At 40.0% G+C, this 27,012-nt stretch overlaps 2 protein-coding genes across 4 annotated transcripts in view; one reads left to right on the top strand and one right to left on the bottom strand.

Moving 5' to 3' along the window:
- The window catches only part of TRIM55 (tripartite motif containing 55), a 140,613-nt gene extending 123,565 nt beyond the window's left edge, over positions 1-17,048 (top strand). Inside the window, exons 11-13 of one of the 2 annotated variants that reach the window (XM_075828303.1) lie at positions 164-182; positions 418-439; positions 16,702-17,048. In XM_075828303.1, the coding sequence (XP_075684418.1) occupies positions 164-182; positions 418-439; positions 16,702-16,824 (164 nt within the window). In that variant the 3' untranslated portion in view covers positions 16,825-17,048. The remainder of the gene's footprint in view (positions 1-163; positions 183-417; positions 440-16,701) is intronic. The other variant, XM_075828304.1, reaches the window with a different exon arrangement.
- Positions 17,049-18,140: 1,092 nt separating this feature from the next.
- On the bottom strand, positions 18,141-20,982 carry CRH (corticotropin releasing hormone). 2 transcript variants are annotated; one of them, XM_075828302.1, is made up of 2 exons: positions 20,690-20,982; positions 18,141-19,143 (listed from the first exon to the last, which is right to left on the bottom strand). In XM_075828302.1, exon 2 carries the CDS (start codon positions 19,122-19,124, stop codon positions 18,621-18,623), a length of 504 nt encoding a protein of 167 aa, XP_075684417.1. In that variant the 5' UTR covers positions 19,125-19,143; positions 20,690-20,982; the 3' UTR covers positions 18,141-18,620. The 2 variants fall into 2 exon arrangements, with proteins under 2 accessions (XP_075684417.1, XP_075684416.1); XM_075828301.1 differs by having other exon boundaries at positions 18,141-19,172; positions 20,690-20,981.
- Between the last annotated feature and the right edge of the window lie 6,030 nt (positions 20,983-27,012).

The raw sequence follows: 27,012 nt of genomic DNA, 5'->3' as shown, positions 1-27,012 counted from the left end.
ACTGGGGCTGCACAGCAGCCCCAGTTACAGGGAAAATAAGCCCTCTCATAGTGACGATTGTCACTAATAGGGCTGTGCTGGGTCTAGTAAGACCCAGCAGCAGTCTGTCACTAACGGCACCCGGTGATCATGTGACCAGTCACATGATCACCGGGAGGAATAGAGACAGCGCCGCTGCTGCTGTCTCTATTCCTATACACAGCGTTCATTGAGCGCTGTGTAAGAAGACATCGGAGAAGACAGAAGCAGCAAAAGCTGCTTCTATCCTCTCCTCAGGGTCCCCAGCAGTCACTGACAGCCGGAGACCCGACATTCAGCTGCCCGATCGCGCGGGCAGCAAGTTAAAACCCGAGCCGTAGAAAGTCTATGGCTCGGGTTTTAAGGACCCATCCCTGACCGCTGGCCGTAAAAATACAGCCAGCGGTCGGGAACCAGTTGGGTAGGAGGATAACTAACCTCAGCGCCGGTGACCGCCCGGCTCTTCTCTTCTCTTGCAGCTTTGGAGTAACAGAACAGCCGTCCGTCGCTGTTCTGTTACTCAATGGCGCACTTGTCAGGGAGGCGTGTCCTACCCCTTTCCCGGCCAATTCCCTGCTCCTCCCCTCCTCATCTTCGGAAGTTAGCAGCGCTAGCGCGCTGAATAGGTTTGGAAGATGATGTGCGGTTCGGGCTGCCATGGGCCCCCTGGGAGCCTCGGGCCCCGGGCGGCCGCCCGAATCGCCCATATGATAATCCGCCACTGGATTTAGGGGGCCCGTTCTGGAGATAGGTGTGCGTCCCAGAGGTGGGACCCGCATCTATCTGACATTTATGACATATCCTGTGGGATATGTCATAAATGTCTCTCATGGGAAAACCATGCCACCATTTTTTTTTGTCATAGAATCTCTAAGATAAAAAAACACTGAGTATAATCTGAAGAACATGGAGGTACAGTTTGGGACCATAGTAGGTCATATCAAGCAGATCCTGATTATATGCCATAAGGGTTTTCAACCTCTAGATTTTAAGAATAATTTTCTTATTTACTTAACAGAGTTCTTGGAAATTGAAAGGAATATATGAGAAATAACTTATTTTTATACCAAATCTGGAAGGGGGCAAAATACTACTAAATCCGATGCAGGTTTCCTGCGTGTTCTTGATCAAATTATCCACAGCAAATCCGATCTGTGAGGACCTGGCTTAACTCTGCTGAGTGCTTCTTCCTGCGAGAACCAGCTTTCTATTGGCTGAGAGCTGTCTCTTAACCCCTTAAAGACCAGGCCAATTTGAGTTTTTTTAATTTTCGTTTTTTCTTCCCCGCCTTCCCAAAAGACATAACTTTTTTTTATTCCTTTGTTGACATAGCTGTATGAGGGCTTGTTTTTTGGGCACCATTTTGCACCGCATAATGTACTGGGAAGCTGAAAAAAGAATTACTTGTGGGGTGAAATGGGGGAAAAAAACTGCGATTACGCCATATTTTGGTGGGTTTTGTTTTTACGGAGTTCATCAGTTGGTAAAAACTACATGTGCACCTTTTTCTACAGGTTCATACAATTATGGCGATACCAATCTTATATATTTTGTTTTATCACTTTTAGAAAAATAAAAGTATTTGCTAAAAAAAATGTTTTGTGTCGCGATATTCTGAGAGCCATAACTTTTTTTTTTTTTTTTATCAATTTAGCAGTGTGAGGGCTTAAATTTTGCAGGGCGAGCTGTAGTTTTCACTGATACCATTCTGGGGTACATGTGACTTTTTGATCACTTTTCATTACAGTTTTTTGGAGTGCTAAGGTGACCAAAGAACAGCAAAAACAGGGCTTCAAAGGAGTACAAAGACGGCAGACCTGGGGGCCTTCATTAGGCCCCAGGGCTGCCATGACAACCATTGGAACCCCCCGATCGCATTGTGGGGGATGATGGTGCATTGGAGAGGGCACACCCCTGAATGTAACAATTTAAATGCTGCAATCTTTTATTCCGCCCGTTGCAGTGAGGTGTCAGCCGTCACACGCTGAGTATGGTGGGCGCTCAGCCCTTGAGCCTGTTTCATACTTCCCCTTAACGGCTGTCACGTACCTGTACGTGGCATATCGTCAAGATGTTAAGCCTGCTGAATGCTCGACAAGAGAAATAATCATCTCTTCTCGCTATGGTTAGGTGAATAAGGTGGCCTGCACTTTGCCCTTATTGCCTAAGCATAGTATAGCTTTATTGTGTTTCCTCTCTATCCCCATGTGCTTCTGTTAGGAGATGAGACACTGCGGGAGACAGATGCGGCTCTGTAATACTAGATTGTCTGTCAGGGAAGTTCTAGGTGAGCGATGTATTTCTCTTGTGGCCTATCGCCAGAACATACTGACAAAATAACAGCTGATCATTTATGAAAATCAAGCTCAAAAGTGACTACCAATATGATTGAACTTCCTGGTACAACTTCAAAATGGTCTGTTGGCCTTGTTTATGTTTTGGATGGAATATCCATTTCATATAATGTTATTATCAGAATTTTGTCCCTATAGGAGCAATCAAAACATAATCTTCACAGATACAGCAAATTTCCGATTCCCCTAATGCATCTTACAGATGCATCAGCCGACCTGAAATTCGGCACAGCCCACAAGTTATTCCAAGGAAGGATTTTTTTTTTTTTTTTTTATGCCAGTGTTTCCCACTTAGGGTTCCTTGGACCTTGAGTTCCTCAGAATACAGCAGTAGAAAGTGCTGTCACTTTTTGATAAAAATGGAAAACTGATTTCAACCTGCTCAGAAATGCTTGGCAAAGCAGTCAAAATAGCAAGAATATAGTGCTGGGCAAGCTTCTGTGAGGTAGAAATGGAAGTTGGGGTTCTCTGAGAATGGAAACATTTTCAGGGGTTCCATCATGGTGGTAAGGTTTAGCATGACTGTTTTATGCAGTGTCTCCGTAGGTAGAGCTTAAGAGCCCATTAGAATAGAAAGTATGACTTGTGCTGTATACAGTAGCAGTTTATATGTTTAGAAGGTATGCAACAAGAAGTGTTACCCTATCAGGTGACATCATTGCTTATGTGGACACAGATACAGTTGCAAGAAAAAGTAAGTGAACCCTTTGGAATTACCTGGATTTCTATATTGATTACCAATAAAATGTGATTTGATTGTGTTTGTCTGTAATTGTGACAGAACAATCGAACTAAACTGATAACAAACAAACAGTTGTACTGTTCATGTCTTTTATTGAGCGCATTGAGTTAACATCAAAAGTGCAGGGAGAAAAAGTTGTGAACCCTTGAATTTAAGGGGAAACTTTCAGCTCCTATTTGATTACCAAAGTGGCCCCAGCATTTGGTAGGTCTTGTAATACTATGTGACCACATACCTTTTTGTTTTCTTTGTATTACCTTGTTTGTCCGGATAAATGACTTCATATCCATATGCAAATTACTCTACAATTGACACTCGGGCGTTCCCTTAATGGAAAGGTAGACACAAAGGGGAGGACCCCAATAGTTGGTGGGCGTGTTCGTTAAATTGAAAAAGATTTTTTGCCTGCTGGCAAAGAGAGCCCTGTTTTCCAACTATCAAAAGAAAATAATAAAGTATTTATTAAGTATGCAACAAAGACAGACTACATGAAATTAAAATTGAGGTCCATTGCTGACTGCAATCAGCTTAGTGCAAGGTATAAGGAGTGAAGAGCTAACGGCTGCAGCACGTAGCACCCAACCCACAGTTAAATTCTAAGAGTCAGCAGGACACGTGTTAAAATTGAGATGGAAGCCCCCCGACATGTTTCGCTACGATGTAGCGTCTTCAGGGGTATCGGGGCTAATGACAGCGCGCGGCGAGATAACCCTGGTTATATGTACACCAGAGTTGCTCCACATGTTATCTTGATTGGCCGGTAGCCAATCATAGAGGGAGCAGAGGACGTGCCCCCTGCTCGATGACAGACAGCCTACGCCACCAATTACCAGCTAGTTTACAGCGACCAATGAAAGTGTGATAGAGCGCGCAGGCGCATTAGAGTAACCGCGAGTGATAGAAATAATCACCGTGGATAAATGCAAATCAACGCGCATGCGTGGTGACAAAAAGTAAGGTGATAGATCTATCACCAGATGTCAGGAAGCTAGAATCATAGCGATTTGGTGGCAGTTTGATAGCGATGATTTTAAAGGTAAGTGGAGCTAGTTGTTTAGTGGCAACATAGTGGGTCATACGATAGGTAGGGAAGGCAGACAGATAGCTAGTAGGGCTAAAATACCATACCATCCAGGCCAATACAAGACCCGCAGTGTTAGTTTATCACAAAAAAATGGCATATAGAATAGCCATTTATGAGGTACAGTAAGTCTGGCAGAGTCATAAATAAGCCGCTGTGTCAGTTCCTAAATGCTAGCCTGGAGCAATGCAAAGATAAGTAATAACTGCAATCTATAAACGGTAAATGAAGTAGTGAGAAATACATGTCAAAAGACACATAGATCAAGATTTAATTCTAAGAGGGTCTATATGTGAAACACATAACCTCTATATATTAGAGACGCTATGTAACTCTCAACTCAGGAGTCATTGTAGTGGCTAGAAGCCTTTTTAGGCAGCATGATAGCTGCATACAGGGTTCACAGAAACGCTGTGTAAGTGAATCCCTCATTCAGACCTACCGGGCTGAGGGATCCCAAGCGGTGGATCCAGCGTGCCTCCTCTTGTAGTAATTTACGGTCCAAATTACCTGCTCTTGGACCAAGTTTGACCTGCGTAACACCCCAAAATTGTAACGAGCGGATATCCCCACCATGAACAGAGTGCACATGCCTAGACAAGGATGTGTCCTCTTTTTTGTTTATAGTGCTTAAATGTTTTGATATTCTCCTCCTTAATTCCTGTATGGTCTTACCCACATATAGCTTGGGACAAGGACACTTATCAATGTAAACGACCCCCTTGCTCTGACAGTTGATGAATTGTCTAACTTGGTATACTCTATTGTCAGATGGATTAGTAAATTGTTTGGTAGTGGGCATTAGATGGCAAAAGGAACAACGGCCACATGGATGAGAGCCTATGACCGACGTCTTTAGCCAGTTTTTGGACACAGTAGTAGGTCCAGTGTGATGACTATGTACCAAGTAGTCACGTAAATCCCTGCCTCTGCGGTACGTAATGGTTGAGGTGGGGGGCACCTGTTGAGAACCTTAATGGAAAGGCACACTGAAACCTTAGCTTCTGTTTGCATCACCATTGATCTCAATGTTGACAGAAACTTTGCTAATGGTTTCCGTTGTCACCGTAGTGACTGGGTTCTGTTGTTTTGACGGAATCAATAGCGCAGTCGACTGCGGCTTGTCGATCGGCACTCATTTTAAACTTGGCAAATAGGGAAGATATCTGCTCGTGCCAAACCACCTTTACACATTATGCATTAATCTGATTATATTTAGATTTTATTACTTTTTTCCCAGTTTTATGATGTCGTATTCTCCGACCAATATATAAAATTACTTATTGTGTACACATTTCCTTAACACTGTAATACGGTTAACAGACTATGCTAATATGAAACACATCGAGCAAAGGCAAATTCATCTGTGTCACTGATGTCCAATCTATTCATTCTATTGACCACCCATCTCTTCATGGCAATACAAGTTACTATAGTAGTGATTCTGATTGATCGCCATTCTTAAGAACCTATTTTCCTAAAGTACTTGTTAAAACAGACTTAATCTTTTAGGCTTAGTTAAAATACTGCATAATTCTGCTGGTTCAGCACTGTGGTATGTAAAACACCATTATGGAGTTTCTGGGAATCGGAGGAAAGGAAATTAGCAATAATAAGGGTGAGATTAAAAGATAAAAATGACTATAAATGACAATAATCTTTAGCCCACATAACAGAATTATGGTACATATATCTCAATACAGTGTTCCAAGAATAGAAAACACAATGTTGTCTCCAATAACTTTAGGCTATTATAGACATGGATATTATTATTGCTAGACACAGTACATACACGATATAGTAGAGTCTTACTAACAAGATAGGCCTTTTTCTGTTTTGTATGTAATATAATTACTGTAGGAGATAAATAAATTTCATATTGTATAGTAATAAAAATGACAAATGCTGAGTTGGTGAAAGTTAAAGTGGTTGTCCCGTCTTGACAACCCCTTTTTGTAATAGGGGGCCGGCGATCATAAGTTGATCACAGTGTCCTGCAGCTGGGACTCTTAATAATCAGCAATAATCTGTAAGGGAGCCTGGCAGCAAGTGTTTAATATCCCTGCAGCGCCACCACAGGAGAACTGAGGCTTTACACAGTTAATTACATAATGGGTTGTCTATGTAAGAAACAGTAGTTCCGTGTCCTCCAGAGGGAGAAAGACGCTCTTTGTAGCCTTTCTACATTCTAGATAATGATTATAAGGGTCCTGAATGTGGGACTCCCCTCTATTAACACAAAATTCCCTATTTTGAAAACTGTTTCTTTAATGCAGACAACAATGCATAATAGTCTTCATTAAAGTATAGCTAAACGTTTGACAAACTTCTGACATGTCATAGTGACATGTCAGAAGTTTGGATTGGTGTGGGTCCGAGCACTGAGAACCCCACCAATCACTAGAACATAGCATTTGAAGCGTTCGTGTGAGCGCTCAGCCGCTTCGTGTCTGTTCGGCTGTTTACGGAAATAAATGTATCGGCGTACGGACTCAATAGAAAGTCTATGAGCCCGTACTCCGATACATCCGCTTTCCGGAAAAAGCTGAACAGACACGAAGCAGCTGAGCGCTCACAAGAGCACTTCAGCTGCTTCGTTCTAGAGACTGGTGGGGGTCTCAGTGCTCGCACCCCAACCAATCCAAACTTCTGACATGTCACTATGTCACTATGACATGTCAGAAGTTTGTCAAACATTTAGCTACACTTAAATAAAGTAGTGTCATTTTATAAAAGAATCATTGTGCTGTTTTTTTTCTTGTTTTTTTTTAGTTTATTTAGAACTTAAAATACTAGTAGTCTAACTGTACTTTTCAAACTATTTTATCCTACTAGCTTTTTAGCATAAATACAGTGCTCTTGTTTTAGAATTTATGTTTGATAGTTCATGCTCTTTACTAAAGAGGGGATCAAACTTCTGAATCGGTCACCAAGTATCTTCCAGCCAATCATGTTGAACAAGGCTCTATAAGGAAAAGGGTCACCCATAAAAAATGTTAAACTTGGAGTCTACTCCTTTTGCTGGTTTTCACTGCCAGATACATGCAAACGCTTATTAGGTGCCAGATAAGGTCCCTGGTTTACTGGTACTACACCACTGGCTTGAGTGATGACAAGACCAGGGTCACATTACCCTGAGGCATCATTAGATACCTCATTTGCTTACAGTTAAAGAGACAGAGTGATGTGATATCATTGGTAACTTGGCAGTAAACCCATCTCTTGGCCTTACTGATTCAGAAGGTTCATCCTTATACCATTCCACCTGAGTAAGACGTCAAACATCAACTCTAGATTTCAACCACTCCATTTGATGACCATAATTAAACTGAAAATCATTACCAAAAATCATCCATACTATGGATGTGATACTTTCCTTATTTTAGAGAGACAAATGTATCCAACTCCCCCAAGTTACACTAAGAATAATTTGGGAGAGAGGGGGGTCTTCATATTATGGGTAATTCTACTAAAGATTATGCTTTCCCTTTGGGGTAGAGTTACTATTTAAAATAAAGCTAAAACAAAATAAAGCTAAAGACTAAAGATAAAATAAAGCTAAAAAATAAAGATAAAATAAAATAAAGCTAAAAAATAAAGCTAAAATCTGCTTCTGTACTAAAAAAATGAAAGCAATTTTAACATACATAATGTGAAAGAGGCAACGATTTTAATTGTATTTCATATAATATAATTTCATCAGCTCACCTTGAATGCAGATTTTCTGCGCTCTGCGCCTGGATCTCCGTGACGGCTCACGGTGTTGAAGACAGAGATAAACGAACAAAAGTAGAGGATCCAGCGCAATCATTTAAAATAGAACATGGTTCCAATTTTATTGGGATATTAAAACAGCACCTATCTACCTATCTCTAAACACCACACTCGGGATTGATTCTGTTTTAATATCCCAATAAAATTGGAACCATGTTCTATTTTAAATGATTGCGCTGGATCCTCTACTTTTGTTCGTTTATCAATATAATTTCATATATGAAGAAATGTAAATATTTGTTGCAACATCTGTAAATCTGTTACATCAATTTAGCATTTACTCCGTTATTAAAGATTGTCAATAATTGCATCTTTATATAAAACAGGCACACAAAGTCTAAAACAAACTTTAATATTCAATGGTATGGAATTGAAATCATCCACAAATGGTTCTCAGTATATATCTCCCCTGGTGAAATTCAGATGCTGATGTTCGCTTTTATGGGAACTTTACAATGTCATCAAAGGAGAAACCTGGAAAGACAATAACTAATGACATAACCACCCCAGTTTAGTTTAATCTATCCATACTCCTACAACTGCCTATGCTAGTGCTATGGTTGGGGACATGACAGATTTAGTTGTACTATAGGAAAGCCAATTAACCACTAACATGATAAGCAGAGTATTTCCTGTAAAGCTTATTTTAAATTCTGCTTTTGGACTCCATCTTCAATACACAGAATATATCATCTCAGTGACATCAATTATGCGGAAATTGGATAAAGAACATTCTGTGGACAATAAAACCTGCAGATTATACTATTACAGAACCATCTGTATCAGCATTGTTAGATTATGTACTTGGGGGTCATTGAGAGGACATGTAACTTAGAATAAGAACAGTCCCTATAGAAATACAGGTATTCTTATTAATGGAACACAAACACAAATAATATTTGCTCAAATTTTAGAAAAAGTCAAATAATGTCCAGTTCACTTTAATTAGATATGTTATAAAAGTGAGACCAGTGGGGGTTTTACCATTAGAACCTCCGCTGAACCAGAGAATGACGGGATTCTATGCCCCTTTCTTGGTAGGGAGATACCAGACCCACAAAAATCACACTTTTATGTGATTGTCTACTCATAAAAGGTATTGGTAAAAACCTATTTCATTTATGGTTCATATGTTGCTAAACATAATGGCTATGGAAAAAATTGTTGTTATCATTTCAAACTTTTATTTTAATTTTTAAAAAGTCGACTTCATGATAATTGGAACGTATTAGGGCATATGTATGTCATAGAGAGAAGTCCTTTACCCGAAATCCCCTCTCTATTAGCCAGAGTGGAGAGCCAGCAGCTTCTGCTCCGGAAGACTCAGCTTGACTGACCATGTATTACATGGTTGCCCATTAATATGAATGGGCATCACTTTACTAATTTAACCTGAAACATCAATGCAGGCAAAAATGTGGGGCTACTCACAGCTTTGCCAGCAATAACAATTTATCGCGGCATGACAAGGGCCAGGACCAAAGTTTTTTTTGTTTTTTTGCGGTATGACTGACCAATCACAGACCACCCTAGTACACTGTCGGAAAAGGGTTAATATTTGCTCTTTACACAGAGTGCAGCAGAGAGAAGAGGATGATCAGTGGCAATATCTGAACTATAGAGCAAGAGTTTAATGACAAGTATAGAAAATATTCAGCAAATAGAAATTGTCTGCTTCTAAATTTCACCTGAAGTGAAAGGGTCACTTTAAGACTTTTACATAGAAACATATTTTACATAGTTCGGAGAAAATGTATATTTTATTTTTTTATTTTGTTCAAAGTTAATTGAAGTTTTATATTCACTGTCAGGTTTTCGGTAATTGACTTATTTTAATATAAAATGACTCACTTGGCAACATATCTAATATCTATTTGAAATTACACTTTGCTTAAACATTATAGGTGTAAAGTTTCTTTCTTCAAGAGCATTTGCTTTACACAGCTACAACAAAGCACAATACAGTTGGAGAAAAAGACACACAGTTCCTCTCAGTCAGCAAAAGCGAATACTGAAGCACTGATGTGAAAACCAGGACTTTACAAGCTGTGGGACTCGATATCAGCTTTAATCACATACAGTGGGAGGAATACAAAAAAAGCTCAAAAATAATTGCAAACTCTCATAAAAGAGTTTTTATGGAACATATATTGCATATTGCATATCGCTTCTCAATGGTATATTCATCATTTCTGTAAATATATATATCCATCTTGTTACTGGTCATCCTCATCCTGTTTTACCTTCAATTTTTCATGGCTTTGTCTTTTCTCCATTGAAATTTAACGTTGTCCATGTCTTGTAATATTTCTAAAGTAGCTAAGTTCCGGTATGGTTGTTTGTGCGAAAACGAGAAACTTACATTTAATTTGGAGAAGGATCTCCTTGGGGCTTTTTTTTTTTTGCTTTTTTTTCTGTGGAACTCTTAAATGACTATGCCAGCATGCAAGTTTAAAAGCATCAATACTTTCCTATCCCACTTCTTTATTGTTTAACTCAAATCCATAAAAACGCATAGAAAAACCGGTAGTCTGTACAATTCTGATCTTTTGTTCTTATAGCCGCACAATTACAATCGAAGATCTATTTAGGTATATCATCCTTTCTGTACGAACGCTAGGTTCACACAGTGTTCAGGCATTATGTTAGGCAGGAATGTTTGATATATCTCGCTGTATGTACCTATTTCCCAGGTGTATACAACTGTCTGCTGATATACATTTATTATTTTTGCATTCAGTTGTATTGAAAAGCATAGTTAACTATGCTTTTCAATACAGTGGAGTCAAAAGTATATCAACCAGCCAAATGTATGCCAAAAAAGACACTCTTTTGGTATTAATTTAGTTAATGATAGTCTGTAAGCATTTTAGAAGTACAGTTAGGTCCAGAATTATTTGGACAGCGACACAATCTTCATGATTTGGGCACTGCATGCCACCACATTGGATTTGTAATGAAACAACTGAGATGCAATTGAAGTGTCGACTTTCAGGTGTAATTCAAGGGGTTGAACAAAAATATCCTGTGAAACGTTTAGGAATTGCAACCATTTTTCTACGCAGCCGCCTCATTTCAGGGACTCAAAAGTAATTGGACAAATTAACATTACCATAAATAAAATAAAAAATGTTTTAATACTTCGTAGAGAATCCTTTGCAGGCAATGACTGCCTGAAGTCTGGAACCCATGGACATCACCAAACGCTGGGTTTCCTCATATGTGATGCTTTGCCCGGCCTTTACTGCAGCGTCTTCAGCTGTTGCTTGTTTGTGGGTCTTTCTGCCTTAAGTTTTGTCTTAAGCAAGTGAAATGCAGCTCGATCGGGTTGAGATCTGGTGATTGACTTGGCCATTGCAGAATATTCCACTTCTTTGCCTTAAAAAACTCCTGGGTTGCTTTCGCAGTATGTTTTGGGTCATTGTCCATCTGTACTGTGAAGCGACGTCCAATCAACCTTGCTGCATGTGGTTGATTCTGAGCAGAAAGTAAATCCCTGAACACTTCAGAATTCATCCGGCTGCTTCTGTCTTCAGTCACATCATCAATAAACACTAGTGACCCAGTGCCTTTGGCAGCCATACATGCCCATGCCATCATACTGCCTCCACCATGTTTTACAGAAGACGTGGTGTGCTTTGGATCATGACCAAGCCTTCTCCATACTTTCTTCTCCCATCATTCTGGTACAGGTTAATCTTAGGTTGATCTTAGTTTCATCTGTCCAAAGAATGCTGGTCCAGAACTGGGCTGACTTCTTTACATGTTATTTGGCAAAGTCTAATCTGGTCTTTCTATTTTTTTAAGCTGATTAATGGTCTGCACCTTGTGGTGAACCATCTGTATTTGCTCTCATGAAGTCTTCTCTTTATGGTAGGCTTAGATACTGATAAACCTACTTCCAGGAGAGTGTTCTTCACTTGGGTAGATGTTGTGAAGGGGTTTTTCTTCACTATGGAATGACTTCTGCGAACATCCACCACTGTTATCTTTTGTGGACGTCCAGGCTTTTTTTTTTTTCAAGAATCTACCAAACTGTTGATTTTGCCAAACCTAACATTTGTGCTATCTCCCTGAAGGATTTCTTCATTTTTTTCAGCCTAAGGATGGTCTGTTTCACTTGCATTGAGAGCTCATTTGACATCATGTTGTGGGTTCACAGCAACAGCTTCCAAATGCAAATGCCACACCTGGAATCAACTCTAGAACTTTTACCTGCTTAATTGATGATGGACTAATGAGGGAATAGCCCATGCAGTCCATTAAATAGCTTTTGAGATAATTGTCCAATTACCTTTGGTCCCTTGAAAAAGAGGCAGCTACATATTAAAGAGCTGTAATCCCTAAACCCTTCCTCAAATTAGGATGTGAATACCCTCAAATTAAAGCTGAGAGTCTGCACTTTAAACCCATATTGATTATATAACTGTAAATGCCAAAACTTGTTTCACTGTCCAAATAATTCTGGACCTAACTGTATATGCTGGGAAAAATAACTGACATATACACTGAACGTAGGGCCCAAAAACAGCATGTCCGCTTTTTAAATTTTTTTATTTTTAGGTCCAAACTTTTTGGCTGGGTTAGCTTTAAAGTGATCAGAGCTCAAATTTTTTTATCAAAAACTCCAAATGTCCTGCATAGACAAAGGTATAAACATAAATTTAAAATTCTAGCTGCCTGCAGCCACCACTAGGGGGAGCTTACAGCATACTGTTTTACTATTGAGTTCAATGTTTAAACAGAATGCAGTAATCTTATTGGCTACCTGTAGTGGTGGCTGTAGGCATACAGAATTTAAAAAAAAAAAAAATTAAATCTATATCTATGCAGGGGATCTGGAGGTCTGTATCAGAAAAACAAAGTTTTGACCCTTCAACACCTTAATGACGCAGCCTGTTTTGGCCTTCAATCTCCACCTTAGGAAAGTCATAACTTTTTTTATTTTTTATTTTTTGTCGATATAGCTGTAAAGAGGCTTGTTTTTTGTGGGACTAGTTGTAATTTTTAATGGCACCATTTTGGTCTACACATAATGTATTGTATAACTTTTTCAAAAACATTTTTTGGGGGGTGGAAAAAAATAGCAATGCGGCCTTTGTTTTTTGGGGTTTTACTTTTACAGCATTTAACCATGAAGTATGAATGACATAATAACTTTATTCTGTGAGTCAATACGATTCCAGCAATACCACATTTATATCGTTTTTTTTTATGTTTTTCTACTTTCGCACAATAAAAATCCTTTTTTTTTTTTTTTACAAAATAATTTGTTTTTGTGTTACTGCTTTGAAAGACCCATACATTTTCTTTCCTTCAACAGGGCTGAATGATGTTTGTTTTTTTTTGTCGGACAGCTTATAGTTTTGATTGGTATCATTTTGGGGTACATACAACTTTTTTATCGCTTTTTATCTGTTTTTTTCGGAGACAGGATGATAAAAAGAAAACAGCAATTTCACCATTGTTCCTCAGTTTTTACAGTGTTCACCGTATAGGATAGATAAAAAGTTCATTTTAAAGATTTAGTAATTGTAAGGGGGAAATTATTTTTTTTTGTTTTGTCCTGGATTTTTTATTTAAAAACTTTTTGAAACTTTTTTTTTTTCCTAGTAGGGGACTGGAACATGCGATCTTTTGATCACTTCTATAATACATTGCAAGACTTTTGGGTCTAAGTTATTTTGAATACAATTTTTACATAAATTTAAAAGACAATATTCTGGCTGCCCTGAGTCACCACTACAGGAAGCATAGGAGCTTACTGCATACTGTTTATACATTGACCTTAAAGGGGTTGTCCAGGACCTATAAAACACAGGCTGCAGGCAGTCTATGGCCTAAAATAAGAAAACCAGTTATCCTCACCTACTAAATCCCCCGCTGCCCCAGCGCTGCTTCTCCGGTGGTCTCCGCCAGTCTGTAAACTTTTACAGGAAGTGGTGACATCTGGTTCGGCTGCAGCCAATCACTGGCCTCAGTAGTGATGCTGGTAAGAATGGCGCATCATCCCTGAGGTCAGTGATTCGCTGCAGCCGAACGGGATATCATCACTTCCTGTAAACAGACCAACGGAGACCCCTAAAGCAGTGGCGTTGGAGCAGTGTGAGATTTAGTAAGTGAATAAAACTTGCTTTCTTATATTAGCCCATACACTGCATTCAGCCCTTGTTTTATATATCCTGGACAACCCCTTTAATAACAACACTATATAGCATAGACATGTGTGCCTATGTCTATATAATATTTATGTAGTTAGACTTTAAGATGTATTTTACTTTACTTTATTTTACTTGTAACTTTATAGTATTTACTGTCCACTGCATGATCTTGATCTAGATCCATGTTATCTGACTACAAGATATGGAGTGCTCCCTCAGATATGTGCTAATATAAAATCACTTTCCGGATGTTTCTGTGCACACCTGCAAATTTCATCTATCTATCTATCTATCTATCTATCTATCTATCTATCTATCTATCTATCTATCTATCTATCTATCTATCTATCTATCTATCTCTCTCTCGCCATATTTATCTATCTCTCTCTCGCCATATTTATCTATCTATCTACCTATCTATCATCTGTCTTAGGCTACATTCAGACGAGCGTGGGCAACCTCGGACGTGAAAAATTGCTGTTTTTCACATCCGAGGTGCACCCGACCAGAGTCTATGGAGTTATGCGTGAAAACGCAGGAAAATAGGACATGTCCAATTTTCCCACGGACCCTTCACACGCTCCGTTGAAACAACGGCCATCACGCTCAACTGAATGAACTATTAGTATAGGATTATTTATGATAAGCTACACATTCCTTACACAAATTGTCAGTATAATTAAAAAAAAAAACAAAAAAAAAACACTCCATTTAATGTTCCCAGTTTTGCCTACAAACTCAGTTTGGTTACAAAATAGACAAAGTAACAAGAACAAGTATAGAAATAATCAATAAATTAAATTAAATCCATCACTATCTAAAGGAATCTCTTAAAAGGGATTTACTTATAGAAGCTTTACTTATTTATTGTGGAGCAGACATGGAGGGTGATTCTATATCTGTATACATTGTTTTAATTCTTTTTATTTAGCTGTGAATTTACAAACATAAAGATGCACTTGAAGAGTGAAATGACTGAAATTAAGACATTGCTTTGTGACATGTTGTTTGGGATGTCAATACAGGTAGGAAGCAGTGATAATGTATTGGTTTCTGTAAAGTACACATATGTTTCTTATGTAATTGGATGTAAATAGTGCGGCTATTAATCACTTACTATTCACTTCATACTTATTTCTTCATCTTTGTTCTTTAATTAAAAAGAGAGGTTTGATTAATACAATGTGAATTAACATAACTGCAGAACCTACAGTACCCCTGTGATAAAATGAAGATATAGTAGATTACGTCATTATGTCATGAAAATTCTTCCAATGTGCAATTTTATGCAGTGTGGTATAAAGCGTGCATAGGAATACAATAAATAAGACTGATCATGTTGGAGAGCTTCTAAGCTATCCACACACATAACATAACCGTAAGCTGAACCCACCGATTTTGGCGGGATCAGCCAACAATCTTATGTGTATGAGGGCGTCCTGACAGTCCCCCAATAGTAGATGTTGGGGGAAACAAGAAGCAGGCATGTTAGATTTTAACATTTGTTCCTGTGGGAAAATAAACCGATACCAGCAGCTTATTCCTCTCTCCCATTTGAAATTAACATGCACATTCAGCTGGGCATTTGGCTGACGGGTATAGTATGTGTATGGAAATCTTTACAGTATATTGCTGATATAAAGGACGTACAAGTCTATCTTGATGTTATGGGTTTCAGCTCATCTAGTAGACTTGCATCGTTGTAATGGGAAAACAGTTCCTTACATGCAAGGCCTGCACTCAACAAGTATAGAAACTTTCCTAATTGTGGAAACTCTGTGATATCACTTAATGTGCACTTTCACCATTTGTGATCCTGACCAAAATAACAAAAGCCACAGGTTGACAGTGTGGTTTAGTACCTATATAACTAGAGCATTACCGTCCTATAACACAAGGTACTTGCATGTCTTCAATCAAGAGTGGGCAAAGCTGTGCAAATCCTCCTCTTAGTCTGGTAGCTAACCATGCATCTAGAACTGCTGGTATATACCACAGATCCACCTCATGTACAGCTGTCAGCCTTATAAGACTCATCAGTGCAAGTTATGGAAACCAGGACTCTATGGCGTAGACCTTGGGCAGCAACCAGGCAACCTCTCTTCACCACCGTTATTGGGTACACATAGATTATTAAGTGTATATGTTAAATGAGCATCAATGTATTACATTTTATGAATTTTTCTTACAAGTCCCATTTTATGTGGTACAGGTGGCGGTACTGAAAAGACTTTAAGATGTTGATCCTGTTTAGCTATGTACACCCAAAGGTTCTTTAATATGCTTTACTGTATCTTGTGCCAAATGTAATATGAATCCCTTGAATCCATAATGTAACAGTGTCTATAACATAAGCTCTGCATATTGTAAAAAAAAATATATAAGATAAAATAAATCTTTGTTTCAATTATTTATTAGGAAAATGAATACAGCAGAAATTCAGTTCTGATAATTCTGCTTTAATCTTCTGCCAAGTTCTGGATTCTAGGTCCATGACCATAGCGTGACACACAGTAGTATCCATTTAAATGTCACCATCTTTTATCTCATACAAGCCTATTTTTCTTGCAGACTGGGTCTGAGACAGTAGTCCAAGAAGATGCTCAAGGGACTACAGAATCTAATCAGTCCAACAACACAAACGCTTCATGTCATGTTTTCTCTTTCTCCTGGCTCAATACATTACCTGAATAGCTGTCTGGCTATGGGAGAGCTTCATTAGTCTACAGCACCAGTGTGAACACCCACCTAAGCGTAAAGTCAGGGGAACCTCCTTCTGTGAATGGTTATCAGTTATCACAGTAGTACTCATCATCAGTACATTTTACTGCCTCTGCATCTATCTTCTATGCTCATCCATCATCCCAATATGTACCAATTACTTCCTAGGAAATAACTCAATAGACAATAAAAACCTTATAGACTCACATTGAGGTCCAAACACTACTTTGAGGATTCCACCCATGCTGCTTTGTACCCCCTCAATTTCAGTTGTTTCTTCACTACCTGAAATGACTAAAGTTCTATTCAAGTGTGCAGGTACTTTAAGGGGCTGACTTCCAAGAAGCACAGAGACCCCTTACTGACCGTTGCTTCTTTTGGGGAATAATGACTAAAAATATTCCTTGATTTATTACTCATGTTCTTTCTAAGCTTAAAGAAGTCTGTGTAATTTCAGTTATCTCAAGCAAAAAAGCACTATTGTCCAGCATACCTGACAGGTTATGCTGGGAATTGTAGAACAATTATACCTGGTGCCTACAAGAATATCTCCCTTAAAGATGAAAGAGCAAATAGAATACTAGAATGTCCAGAAGATCTGAAGATCATATATCATGTTTCAGGGCTGAACTTTTTATTTGGTGACAGAGTAAGCATGATGTAGTAGTTTTACCTTTAGTTGGATGAAAAACTCCACATAATAAACACATAGTCATTTTATATATATATATATATATATATATATATATATATATATATATATATAGCCATTGCTTACTTCTAATGAGCGTGTGTGTATATATATATATATATATATATATATATATATATATATATATTGTATATCCATATCACGGGGCACATTATTGCAAGTCCTCCAATGTAGTCCACTTTGGAATAAGGTAACAGGTTTGGAAAGCAGCAACATTTGAATATTGTTTGATCCTGACAGCCTCCTTTATGTGAGTATTTAAAGGTTATCTTAATATTTGAGTCAATAGTCTTAGGACTAGGAAATCATCACTATATGCAGTGTATTCACTTCTCTGTTTTTGTGTTATTGTTTTTATTTGGCCATCACCAAAATGCTATTGTTTTATGATCTCATTCCTTTTTATTGAACCCAATGCCACCTACCTACTGTATTTTTCATGTGCACAGAAGCTCAGTCAGGACCATCTCTCTGTCTACTAACTACATCCATGTCCCCCAATAAATTAAAATGGACAGATGAAGCTTTGCAGATTTTATTAAAAATATAGATATTAAACATTATGTTTACACACCAATGTTGTGCAAGCTCTGAAAAGATGTTTTTTATTATGGAAATGTATACAATAAACTTTTGATGCAAAATAAATTACAGCAAATTATTTATTTTCTTTTTCTTTTTTTCACTTCCCATAGGAAATCCCAACAGGTCCAATAGATGTTTGCTTAGCTAGTTCACACTGTGAAGCCCATTCCCAATCTGATATTTCCTAAGGATTTTCATATATTACAAAAGTAACCCCCAAATAAAAATAAATTACAAATTACATCTGTTGCCCGGTGCATGCTGATAAACAGATCTAGGCTCTCACCTGGGGACTAGCAGCAGAGCATTGCTTTGTCTTGCTGGCCCCACAGGCACCCAAGGGGTTAAGGAGTGCATCCTCTATGTCTGAAGCTATAGAAAAATAAACACATGGTATCAGGGCAGCACAATGGTACATCATACTGTATAGTTTGTGCTCGATGCAGGAAACTCTTTGGCAGGTGATAGCGGGTTATTTCCCAATAATGTCCATCAGTTTCCTGTTGCTGTGGGCTTGCTGGGCTATCTGCTCAGCTCTGGCCATTTCCAGGACCTCCCGGAGAAGATGGAAAGTGAGATCCAGGGATATGGGAGGCTCCTCAGCTCGTTTGCCTCTTTCTGTAGGTTCCTCCTGAGCGCTGTATGGGGAATCTGCTCCTTCCAGAATCGCAGCTCCCAGCCCCGGCTGCTGCCCACCCCACTGCTGAGGCTGCAACTGCTGCAAAGCCCGGACAAAGTTACCGGAGGAAGCTTCAGGGAGGCGGCTAGATCCTAGCAAGGAACTTGGGCGATATTTGTGAAGGTTTCCCAGGCGGAGGAAATATTCTTCTCCCATACGAAGTAAAAAGGGCTCAGACAGGAGAGGCGGGGGAGCCCCGGCAGAAGAGGAGGGAGGTTTGCTGAAGGCTCTGCACTCCTGGCACGGGAGGAGGGCGACCAAGAGGATGCCCATACACACCAAGACCTGGAACTTCATGTTACTCCGAACACCCAATCTATAACGGAAAAAACGTGCAGGGGAGACCTGGAATAAGAGGGGGCACGTGAGGAGGGAATCAGCAAGAAAGTAAGAACAGACAGAGGGAGACAACGAAGATACGGGGAAGAGGGGAACAAAGCACAGGCAATGTTGGTGGATTGTTCTGAAGGAGCTGCCCGAGGTGCTGAAACCTCATCCCTGATAGACAGTCAACTCAATATGAATATTTTCATACTAACTGATTCCAAACATCTTACCAGCGATATATCTATTTTATCACATGTGATGATATTACAGACACTACGGACAACTGCTGTCCCACTCCTATATACAGTGATGTCCTATCGTAAAGTTCTATTCTCATAACTGTGTCCAAATATCGACAATAGAACAGCACTACTAAACTATGATAAAATTACAGCAAATTATCTGACCAGGACACCAACTAACTGCAGCAGATTCAGCAACACTAACCCAAAATCTTCATATTATAGGGGTAAAGAGTGATCGGATCATAGGTGAATGTAAAGCAGATGTCATACCCCCTAGTAATGCAGAAACTTTATATAAAGGGACAATGTGGGGATATCTGGTCATATTAGAGGTGTCAAGGTAAATATAAAGCAGACAGCACACCACCTAGTAATGCAGAAACTTTATATATAAGGGACAAAGTGGAGATATCTGATCATATAAGTTGTACTGTATCAAGGTAAATGTAAAGCAGATATCAAACCACTGAGTAATGCAGAAAATCAATATATTAGGGACAATGTGGAGATATCTGATCATATAAGTTGTACAGTATCAAGGCAAATGTAAAGCAGATATCATACCACCTAGTAATGCAGAAACTTTTTATATTAATAGCAGTGTGGAGATATCTGATCATATAAGTTGTGCAGTATCAAAGTCACTCAGATATAATACCACCTAGTAATGCAGAAACGTAATATAATAGGGACAATGTGGAGATATCTGATCATATTAGTGGTACAGTATCAAGCTATATATAAAGCAGACAGCACACCACCTAGTAATTCAGAAACTTTATATATGAGGGACACTGTGGAGATATCTGATCATATTAGTGGTATTAAGCTATATTAAAAAGAAGATATCATACCACCTAGTAATGCAAAAACTTTCTATATGAGGGACAATGTGGAGATATCTGATTATATTAGAGGTATCAAGCTTATAAAGCAGATATCATACCACCTAGTAATGCAGAAACTTTTACATTAGTGACAGTATGGAGATATCTGATTATATTAGTGGTACAGTATCAAGGTAAATGCAAAGCAGATATAATACCAACTAGTAATGCAGAAACTATACACTAGTGATAATATATCAAGAGGTATGAAGGTAGATCTATAGCAGATATATCATATCATACAGTCTAACTTCACCCAATACTGAATAATTTAATATTCCTGCCTGTAAACTGAATTCTCCCCAATGTGAGATAAATATTCCTACACCTACATTAGTGAATAATACAGAAACTTAGAGGAGCCCCAGCATCTGATGTGAGTGCTGCAGAGAGTTGAACTTACTGGCTCACTGAAGGTCCTGTTGTGTGGATGGACAGGATCACAGCATGGAAGGAAGGTAGGAGCTCTGTATGTCCCTCTGTGCAGCTATGGTCCCTCTCTCTTCCTTATGAGGACATATCTGGATGTTGTGAGCGGAATTCCTTACAATAAGAAGCCTTGATGCTGGATTTTATAGCTCTGAGCCTCTTCTACAATCACGCAGCTCTTGCCTAATAAGCTGACGCTCTCTTGACAACTATTGCGTACTGATCCTCTACTGAATAAATAATGGATCCTTGGAGCAATGGGCAGAGTTCTGCGATCACAACAATGAATCTCACATCCAATTATCTTCCCAGATATTTATCGCCTCTTTGGTGACGTCAGTGACACTTGGAGTGGAAGATCAAATTCACAAGTCTCCCATTGACAAAAAAACTTGAATGAAATTTCCCAAATGTGCTCAGCAACAGCAAGTGACCTTCCACTGGTACAGGTCAAAGGGGAGCACTTTATAGCGTTCACCACCAGAATAGTTCACTTTTTATGATAGGTACAGTGGGAACAAGCTCTAGATATAGATAGATAGATAGATAGATAGATAGATAGATAGATAGATAGATAGATAGATAGATAGATAGATAGATAGATAGATAGATAGATAGATAGATAGATAGATAGATAGATAGATAGATAGATAGATATATGAGACAGATAGATAGATAGATGATAGATAGATAGATAGATAGATAGATAGATAGATAGATAGATAGATAGATAGATAGATAGATAGATAGATAGATAGATAGATAGATAGATAGATAGATAGATAGATAGATAGATAGATAGATAGATATATGAGATAGATAGATAGATAGATAGATAGATAGATAGATAGATAGATAGATAGATAGATAGATAGATAGATAGATAGATAGATAGATAGATAGATAGATAGATAGATAGATAGATGATAGAGATATGAGACAGATAGATAGATAGATAGATAGATAGATAGATAGATAGATAGATAGATAGATAGATAGATAGATAGATAGATAGATAGATAGATAGATAGATAGATAGATAGATGTGAGTTAGATAATAAGATAGATAGATAGATAGATAGATAGATAGATAGATAGATAGATAGATAGATAGATAGATAGATAGATAGATAGATAGATAGATAGATAGATAGATAGATAGATAGATAGATGTGAGTTAGATAATAAGATAGATAGATAGATAGATAGATAGATAGATAGATAGATAGATAGATAGATAGATAGATAGAAGCATTGTCCAGGTGTGCACAGCAACATCCAGGGAGTGATTTTACATTAGCACATATCTGAGGGAGCACTCCCTATCTTGTGGTCAGATAACCTGGATCGAGATCGTGCAGGGTGGACTGTAAATACTACAAAGTTACATAGAATATAAGGACACTTCAAATATAGACTAACTACGTAAATATTATGTGGACATAGTGTTATGGACACACGCTAGTAATGTAATATTACTGATGCACAATAATACATTTCACTTCTCCTGAACGAGATATCTGCTGTTGTAACAAGTTTTGTTGTTAACCGCAAATCACTGGAGAAATTGCTACAAGTCATTGCTGTGGCCAATATGTGAGTCAATAGTGTAATGGATTACCTCTATAAAGGTAGGAGTATGGGAGTCAATACAGTTTAGATAATTTTTTATTATATATATATATATATATACATATATATAGACTTACACTGCGTTTAGAATAGATGAAAGAGATAGATAGATAGATAGATAGATAGATAGATAGATAGATAGATAGATAGATAGATAGATAGATAGATAGATAGATAGATAGATAGATAGATAGATAGATAGATAGATAGATAGATAGACACTAAACTGGATATCTGATGTCATAACTGTTCACTTCTAACAGTGAACTATAACACATCACTCAGACACATCCTATAATTATATATATAGTTACTTCTAATATATTTACAGTACTATTTACTATCTCCTCCAAGCTATTTTAGGTCTCCATATTGATCTAGTACACAGGGAGGATACTGTATAGCTGGTTACAAGTATGAGTTGCAGAGATTTTTGCTAATATGGCAGGAGGGAAGGATGGTTACTATAGCATGTTGAAGCATACCTAAAGAAGACACATGTATTGTGTGTGTTTATATGGTCACCACAAATTTTTTAACAATTTTTTCACTGTAGTCATTGAAGCTATATATAAAATAATCACAGGTGTTTTCTCCTAAAGAATATTTATCACTTATTTACAGGATAGGTGATAAATGTCTGATTGTTGGGATTACGACCGATGGGACTCCCATCAATCCCGAGAACAGGGTTTCGGAGTGCTTTACGTGAATGGAGCGGGACTGTGACTGCCTGGCCACTGCTCCACACATTTTATATGGGGTTGCCGGAGATAGCCAAGTTCAGAGCTCGGCAGCCCTATAGAAAGTGAATGGAGCGGTGGCCGAGCATATAATAAAAAAGGAGTTTCACTCAAAACAGAAAAATGTGAATATATCAGTGAGTAAAAGAAACATAATTACTAAAGCTTTGTCTACCGCTTTAATCTTCTTATTAATAATTTTTATAAGGTCATTGTTATCTCCCCTATGACCCAAATCGGATAGTCGCTAAGTAGTAAATAATTTAGCTCTTGCAAACCTGGCCTGTCCATGTATTACTTAGTCAGTCATTCATTTGGCAATCATAGGGAAATGTATGGCTGGCCGCTTCTTCTAGGTTCCGTCGCTATCGGCAATCAACTGATCCCTGTGGTGACAGTCTTTAGAGAAGGAATTTTTTTTATGAGTCAACCCTTACAAGGTTTATCATTCATATGTAATAAATGATATGTCTTCTTTCATTGCCAGTGGACTTGTATATCACATTAAAAGGATAGAAATACCGGCTGGTGACCATATTCATCTTTACCCAGCAAGTCTCCCACCTACAGTACCAATAGGCAGTGGCGGACACAGACTGCAAAAGGCCCCTGTGCAGATAATGTGCCAGGGCCCCCCCGCCCCCCCCCCCCAATACCGACAAAGTTACCTAAACATATATATGCATATAAAAATAAACCTTACTAATAAAAATTATGAAGGAAGATTTATATTGTACATTTTATTACCAGTTTAGAACACAAGTAACACATTTTTTTCCGGGTTAAATTCTTATCTAAACTAAGTCCCTAAATGTGGGCAAAGAAAATGAAAAACCTATACTCACCTCCTCCGGCGCCTCCGTTCCCCCTCCGCAGCCCCTATCCCTTTCTGTGTTTACAAAGCTGCTGTGGTGACGCGCGGTCGATGGCACATGACCGCTGCAGCCAATCAATGCCCTCAACAGCGATTTGCTGTGGAACTACTGTCCTCAGCAGCACACCAATGAGGAGTTATTGGCAGCAGCGGTCACGTGCCATCGGCAGCGCGTCACCAGTGCAGCCTTGTACACTTGTAACACAGACCGAGACAGGAGGATGGGGGCTGCGGCGGGTGAACGGAGGCGAGGGAGGAGGTGAGTATAGTTTTTTTATTTTCTTTGCCCACATTTAGAGACTTAGGTTAAATTGAATCATTGAATATAACACAAAGCACTCATGCAACTGAGATGCAATAATTTAGATGATCTTATCATGCTTAGCTTACTGCACTGTTACCTATCAAGCAGGACTGAATCTCAAGATATCTACAGAGGGGGCTGTATGGCGTTATCTACAGGGGGGACTGTATGGCGCTATCAACAGAGGGGGCTGTATGGCGTTATCTACAGGGGGGACTGTATGGCGCTATCTACAGAGGGGTCTGTATGGCGCTATCTACAGGGGGGTCTGTATGGCGCTATCTACAGGGGGGACTGTATGGCGCTATCTACAGAGGGGGCTGTATGGCGTTATCTACAGGGGGGCTGTATGGCGTTATCTACAGGGGGCTGTATGGTGTTATCTACAGGGGGGACTTTATGGCGTTATCTACAGTGGGGTCTGTATGGCGTTATCTACAGGGGTTCTGTATGGCGTTCCCTACAGGGGGGGTCTGTAGGGAAAGTCATACAGCCCCCCCCTGTAGGGAACGCCATACAGACCCCCCTTTAGGGAACGCCATACAGACCCCCCTGTAGGGAACGCTATACAGCCCCCCCTGTAGGGAACGCTATACAGCCCCCCCTGTAGGGAACGCCTTACAGCCCCCCCCTGTAGGGAACGCTATACAGCCCCCCCCCTGTAGGGAACGCCATACACCCCCAATCACTCAAAAAAATGCGACCTACAGTGTGAAAAGACAAAAGACATGTATCCCCTATCCACAGGATAGGGGATACATGTGTGATCGCTGGCATTGATAGGGAGAGCGGGGGACCGAAAGTCCCCCGAAGTTCTCCATCACTCACCTCTGACTTCCGGTGTCTGCGCAGCTCAAGTGTGACCGGCGCTCCATTCATTTCTACGGAGCTGCCGACACAGACCCCGGAAGTCCGAGGTTTGTGATGGAGAACTTCAGGGGACTTTCGGTCCCCCGTTCTCCCTATCAATGCCAGCGATCACACACGTATCCCCTATCCTGTGGATAGGGGATACATGTCTTATGTTTAATGGCAGAGCGGGGAGATACTCCCTGCTCTGCCGTAGTGTTCCGTGGCATCGCGCTGTAGCAGCCATAGCGGCAGCTAGCGGAGATTCCGGCCAAGGTGGGGGCCCGTGCCGGCAGGTGACGCGGGCCCCCTCATGCCGCGGCCCCGTAGCAGCCGCTACGGCTGCTATAGCAGTAGTTACGCCCCTGTGTTAGGGGGAGTTCACACTGAGGTTTTTTTCGCGAAAAACGTCAGAAAGTGCCTCCCATTGAAATCCATGAAATTTTTCCTGCGAGCAGTAAAAACCGCATGCGGGAAAAAGAAGCGCAATGCCCTTTCTTCGGGCGTTTCTGTCTCTGACTTCCCATTGACAACAATGGCAGGCAGAAAATGCGTTTTTTGCTGCGTTTCCCTGCCCACGGCCCGATGGCCGAAAAACGCCACAAAAAAACGCAATGAAAAACGCGGGAAGTGTTCTACCGGCAGGTCAAAATATGCCTCAAAATTCCGGAAGGAATTATGAGGCAGATTTTTCTACATAAAAACTTCTCCCTTCTGACATGAACTTTTTAACTTCATCTACCTGTCCTCTGCAGTCTGCACGTCCTCCACTCGTCCTGTGTCTGTCCTCCGCTCATCCTATGAGTTCTCCGGCAGTCCTGACTGTACTGTCCAGCCGCCCGAAGTCTTACGTCGCACCGCCCCCTGTCCTCTCCCCTGCCTGAGCGCTCCTCCTACCACCAGCATCGCCGTCCTGTCCTATTCATCTGTGCCAGATTGGCAGTGCAGTGTAGCGGCTATCACCGGGCCCGGGCACCCGCCCCCTCCCTCCCGATTGGTAGTGCAGTGTGGCGGCTATCACCGGGCCCCCGCCCCCTCCCTCCCCTCATGCCTAGTGTTGTGATGCTACTAGGCATGAGGGGGCCCGTGCCGCCAGGCCTGGTACATAAAATGTAATGTGCCTGTCAGGGCGACACGGGCCCCCCCATGCCGCGGGCCCCGTAGCAGCTGCTACGGCTGCTACTGTGGTAGTTACGCCACTGAACGGGCCCCCTTCCCACGCGGGGCCCTTGTGCAGCTGCACCGGCTGCACATGCGGTATGTCCGCCCCTGCCAATAGGTAATTTAATTACAGAAAACAGTTCTGTCCGCTTACATATTGTTTGCAACATTTAGGTAGATGCCACAAATATCACAGTTTCTTTTTCAAAAGACATCTGACTTATGTCACTTTCACATGGCCAATATGCATTTACAATCATAAAACTGGAAACCTATTGAGTCACAGAATTAAGGCAATCAGTTACTCTGGGAAGTACTTATACCAGTGGTTTTAAACCTGTGGCACGCCAGCTGTTGCAAAACTACAACTCCCAACATGTCCTGACAGACACACGCTGATACCTAGGATCCCTAACAGCCACAGATGCCTAAAATCTCCTAGTCATCAGATCTACCAGGCAGATCATTGTATGTGTATCTTTGCCTCTGTATATACTCTATATAGACAAAAATATTGGGACACCTACACATTACACTTACAGGAGCTTTTATGACATCCCATTCTCAGTGGCGGATTAAGTAGACCATGGGCCCTGGGCTGTTACCCAAACTTGGGCCCCCCTTCCGTACCGCTGCCCTGCCGCGCCGTAACTATTTTTAACACTACCTTTTTGGGCAAGCATTAACAAATGGGTGTTACGATTCCCCTTGTCACAGGGCTGTGTCCCTACATA

Source organism: Rhinoderma darwinii, chromosome 5 (genome assembly GCF_050947455.1).
Source record: "Rhinoderma darwinii isolate aRhiDar2 chromosome 5, aRhiDar2.hap1, whole genome shotgun sequence".
Classification (NCBI taxonomy): Eukaryota; Metazoa; Chordata; class Amphibia; order Anura; family Rhinodermatidae; genus Rhinoderma; species Rhinoderma darwinii.
Note: the sequence above shows the minus strand (reverse complement) of the source record. Positions and strands in the feature narration are given on the sequence as shown.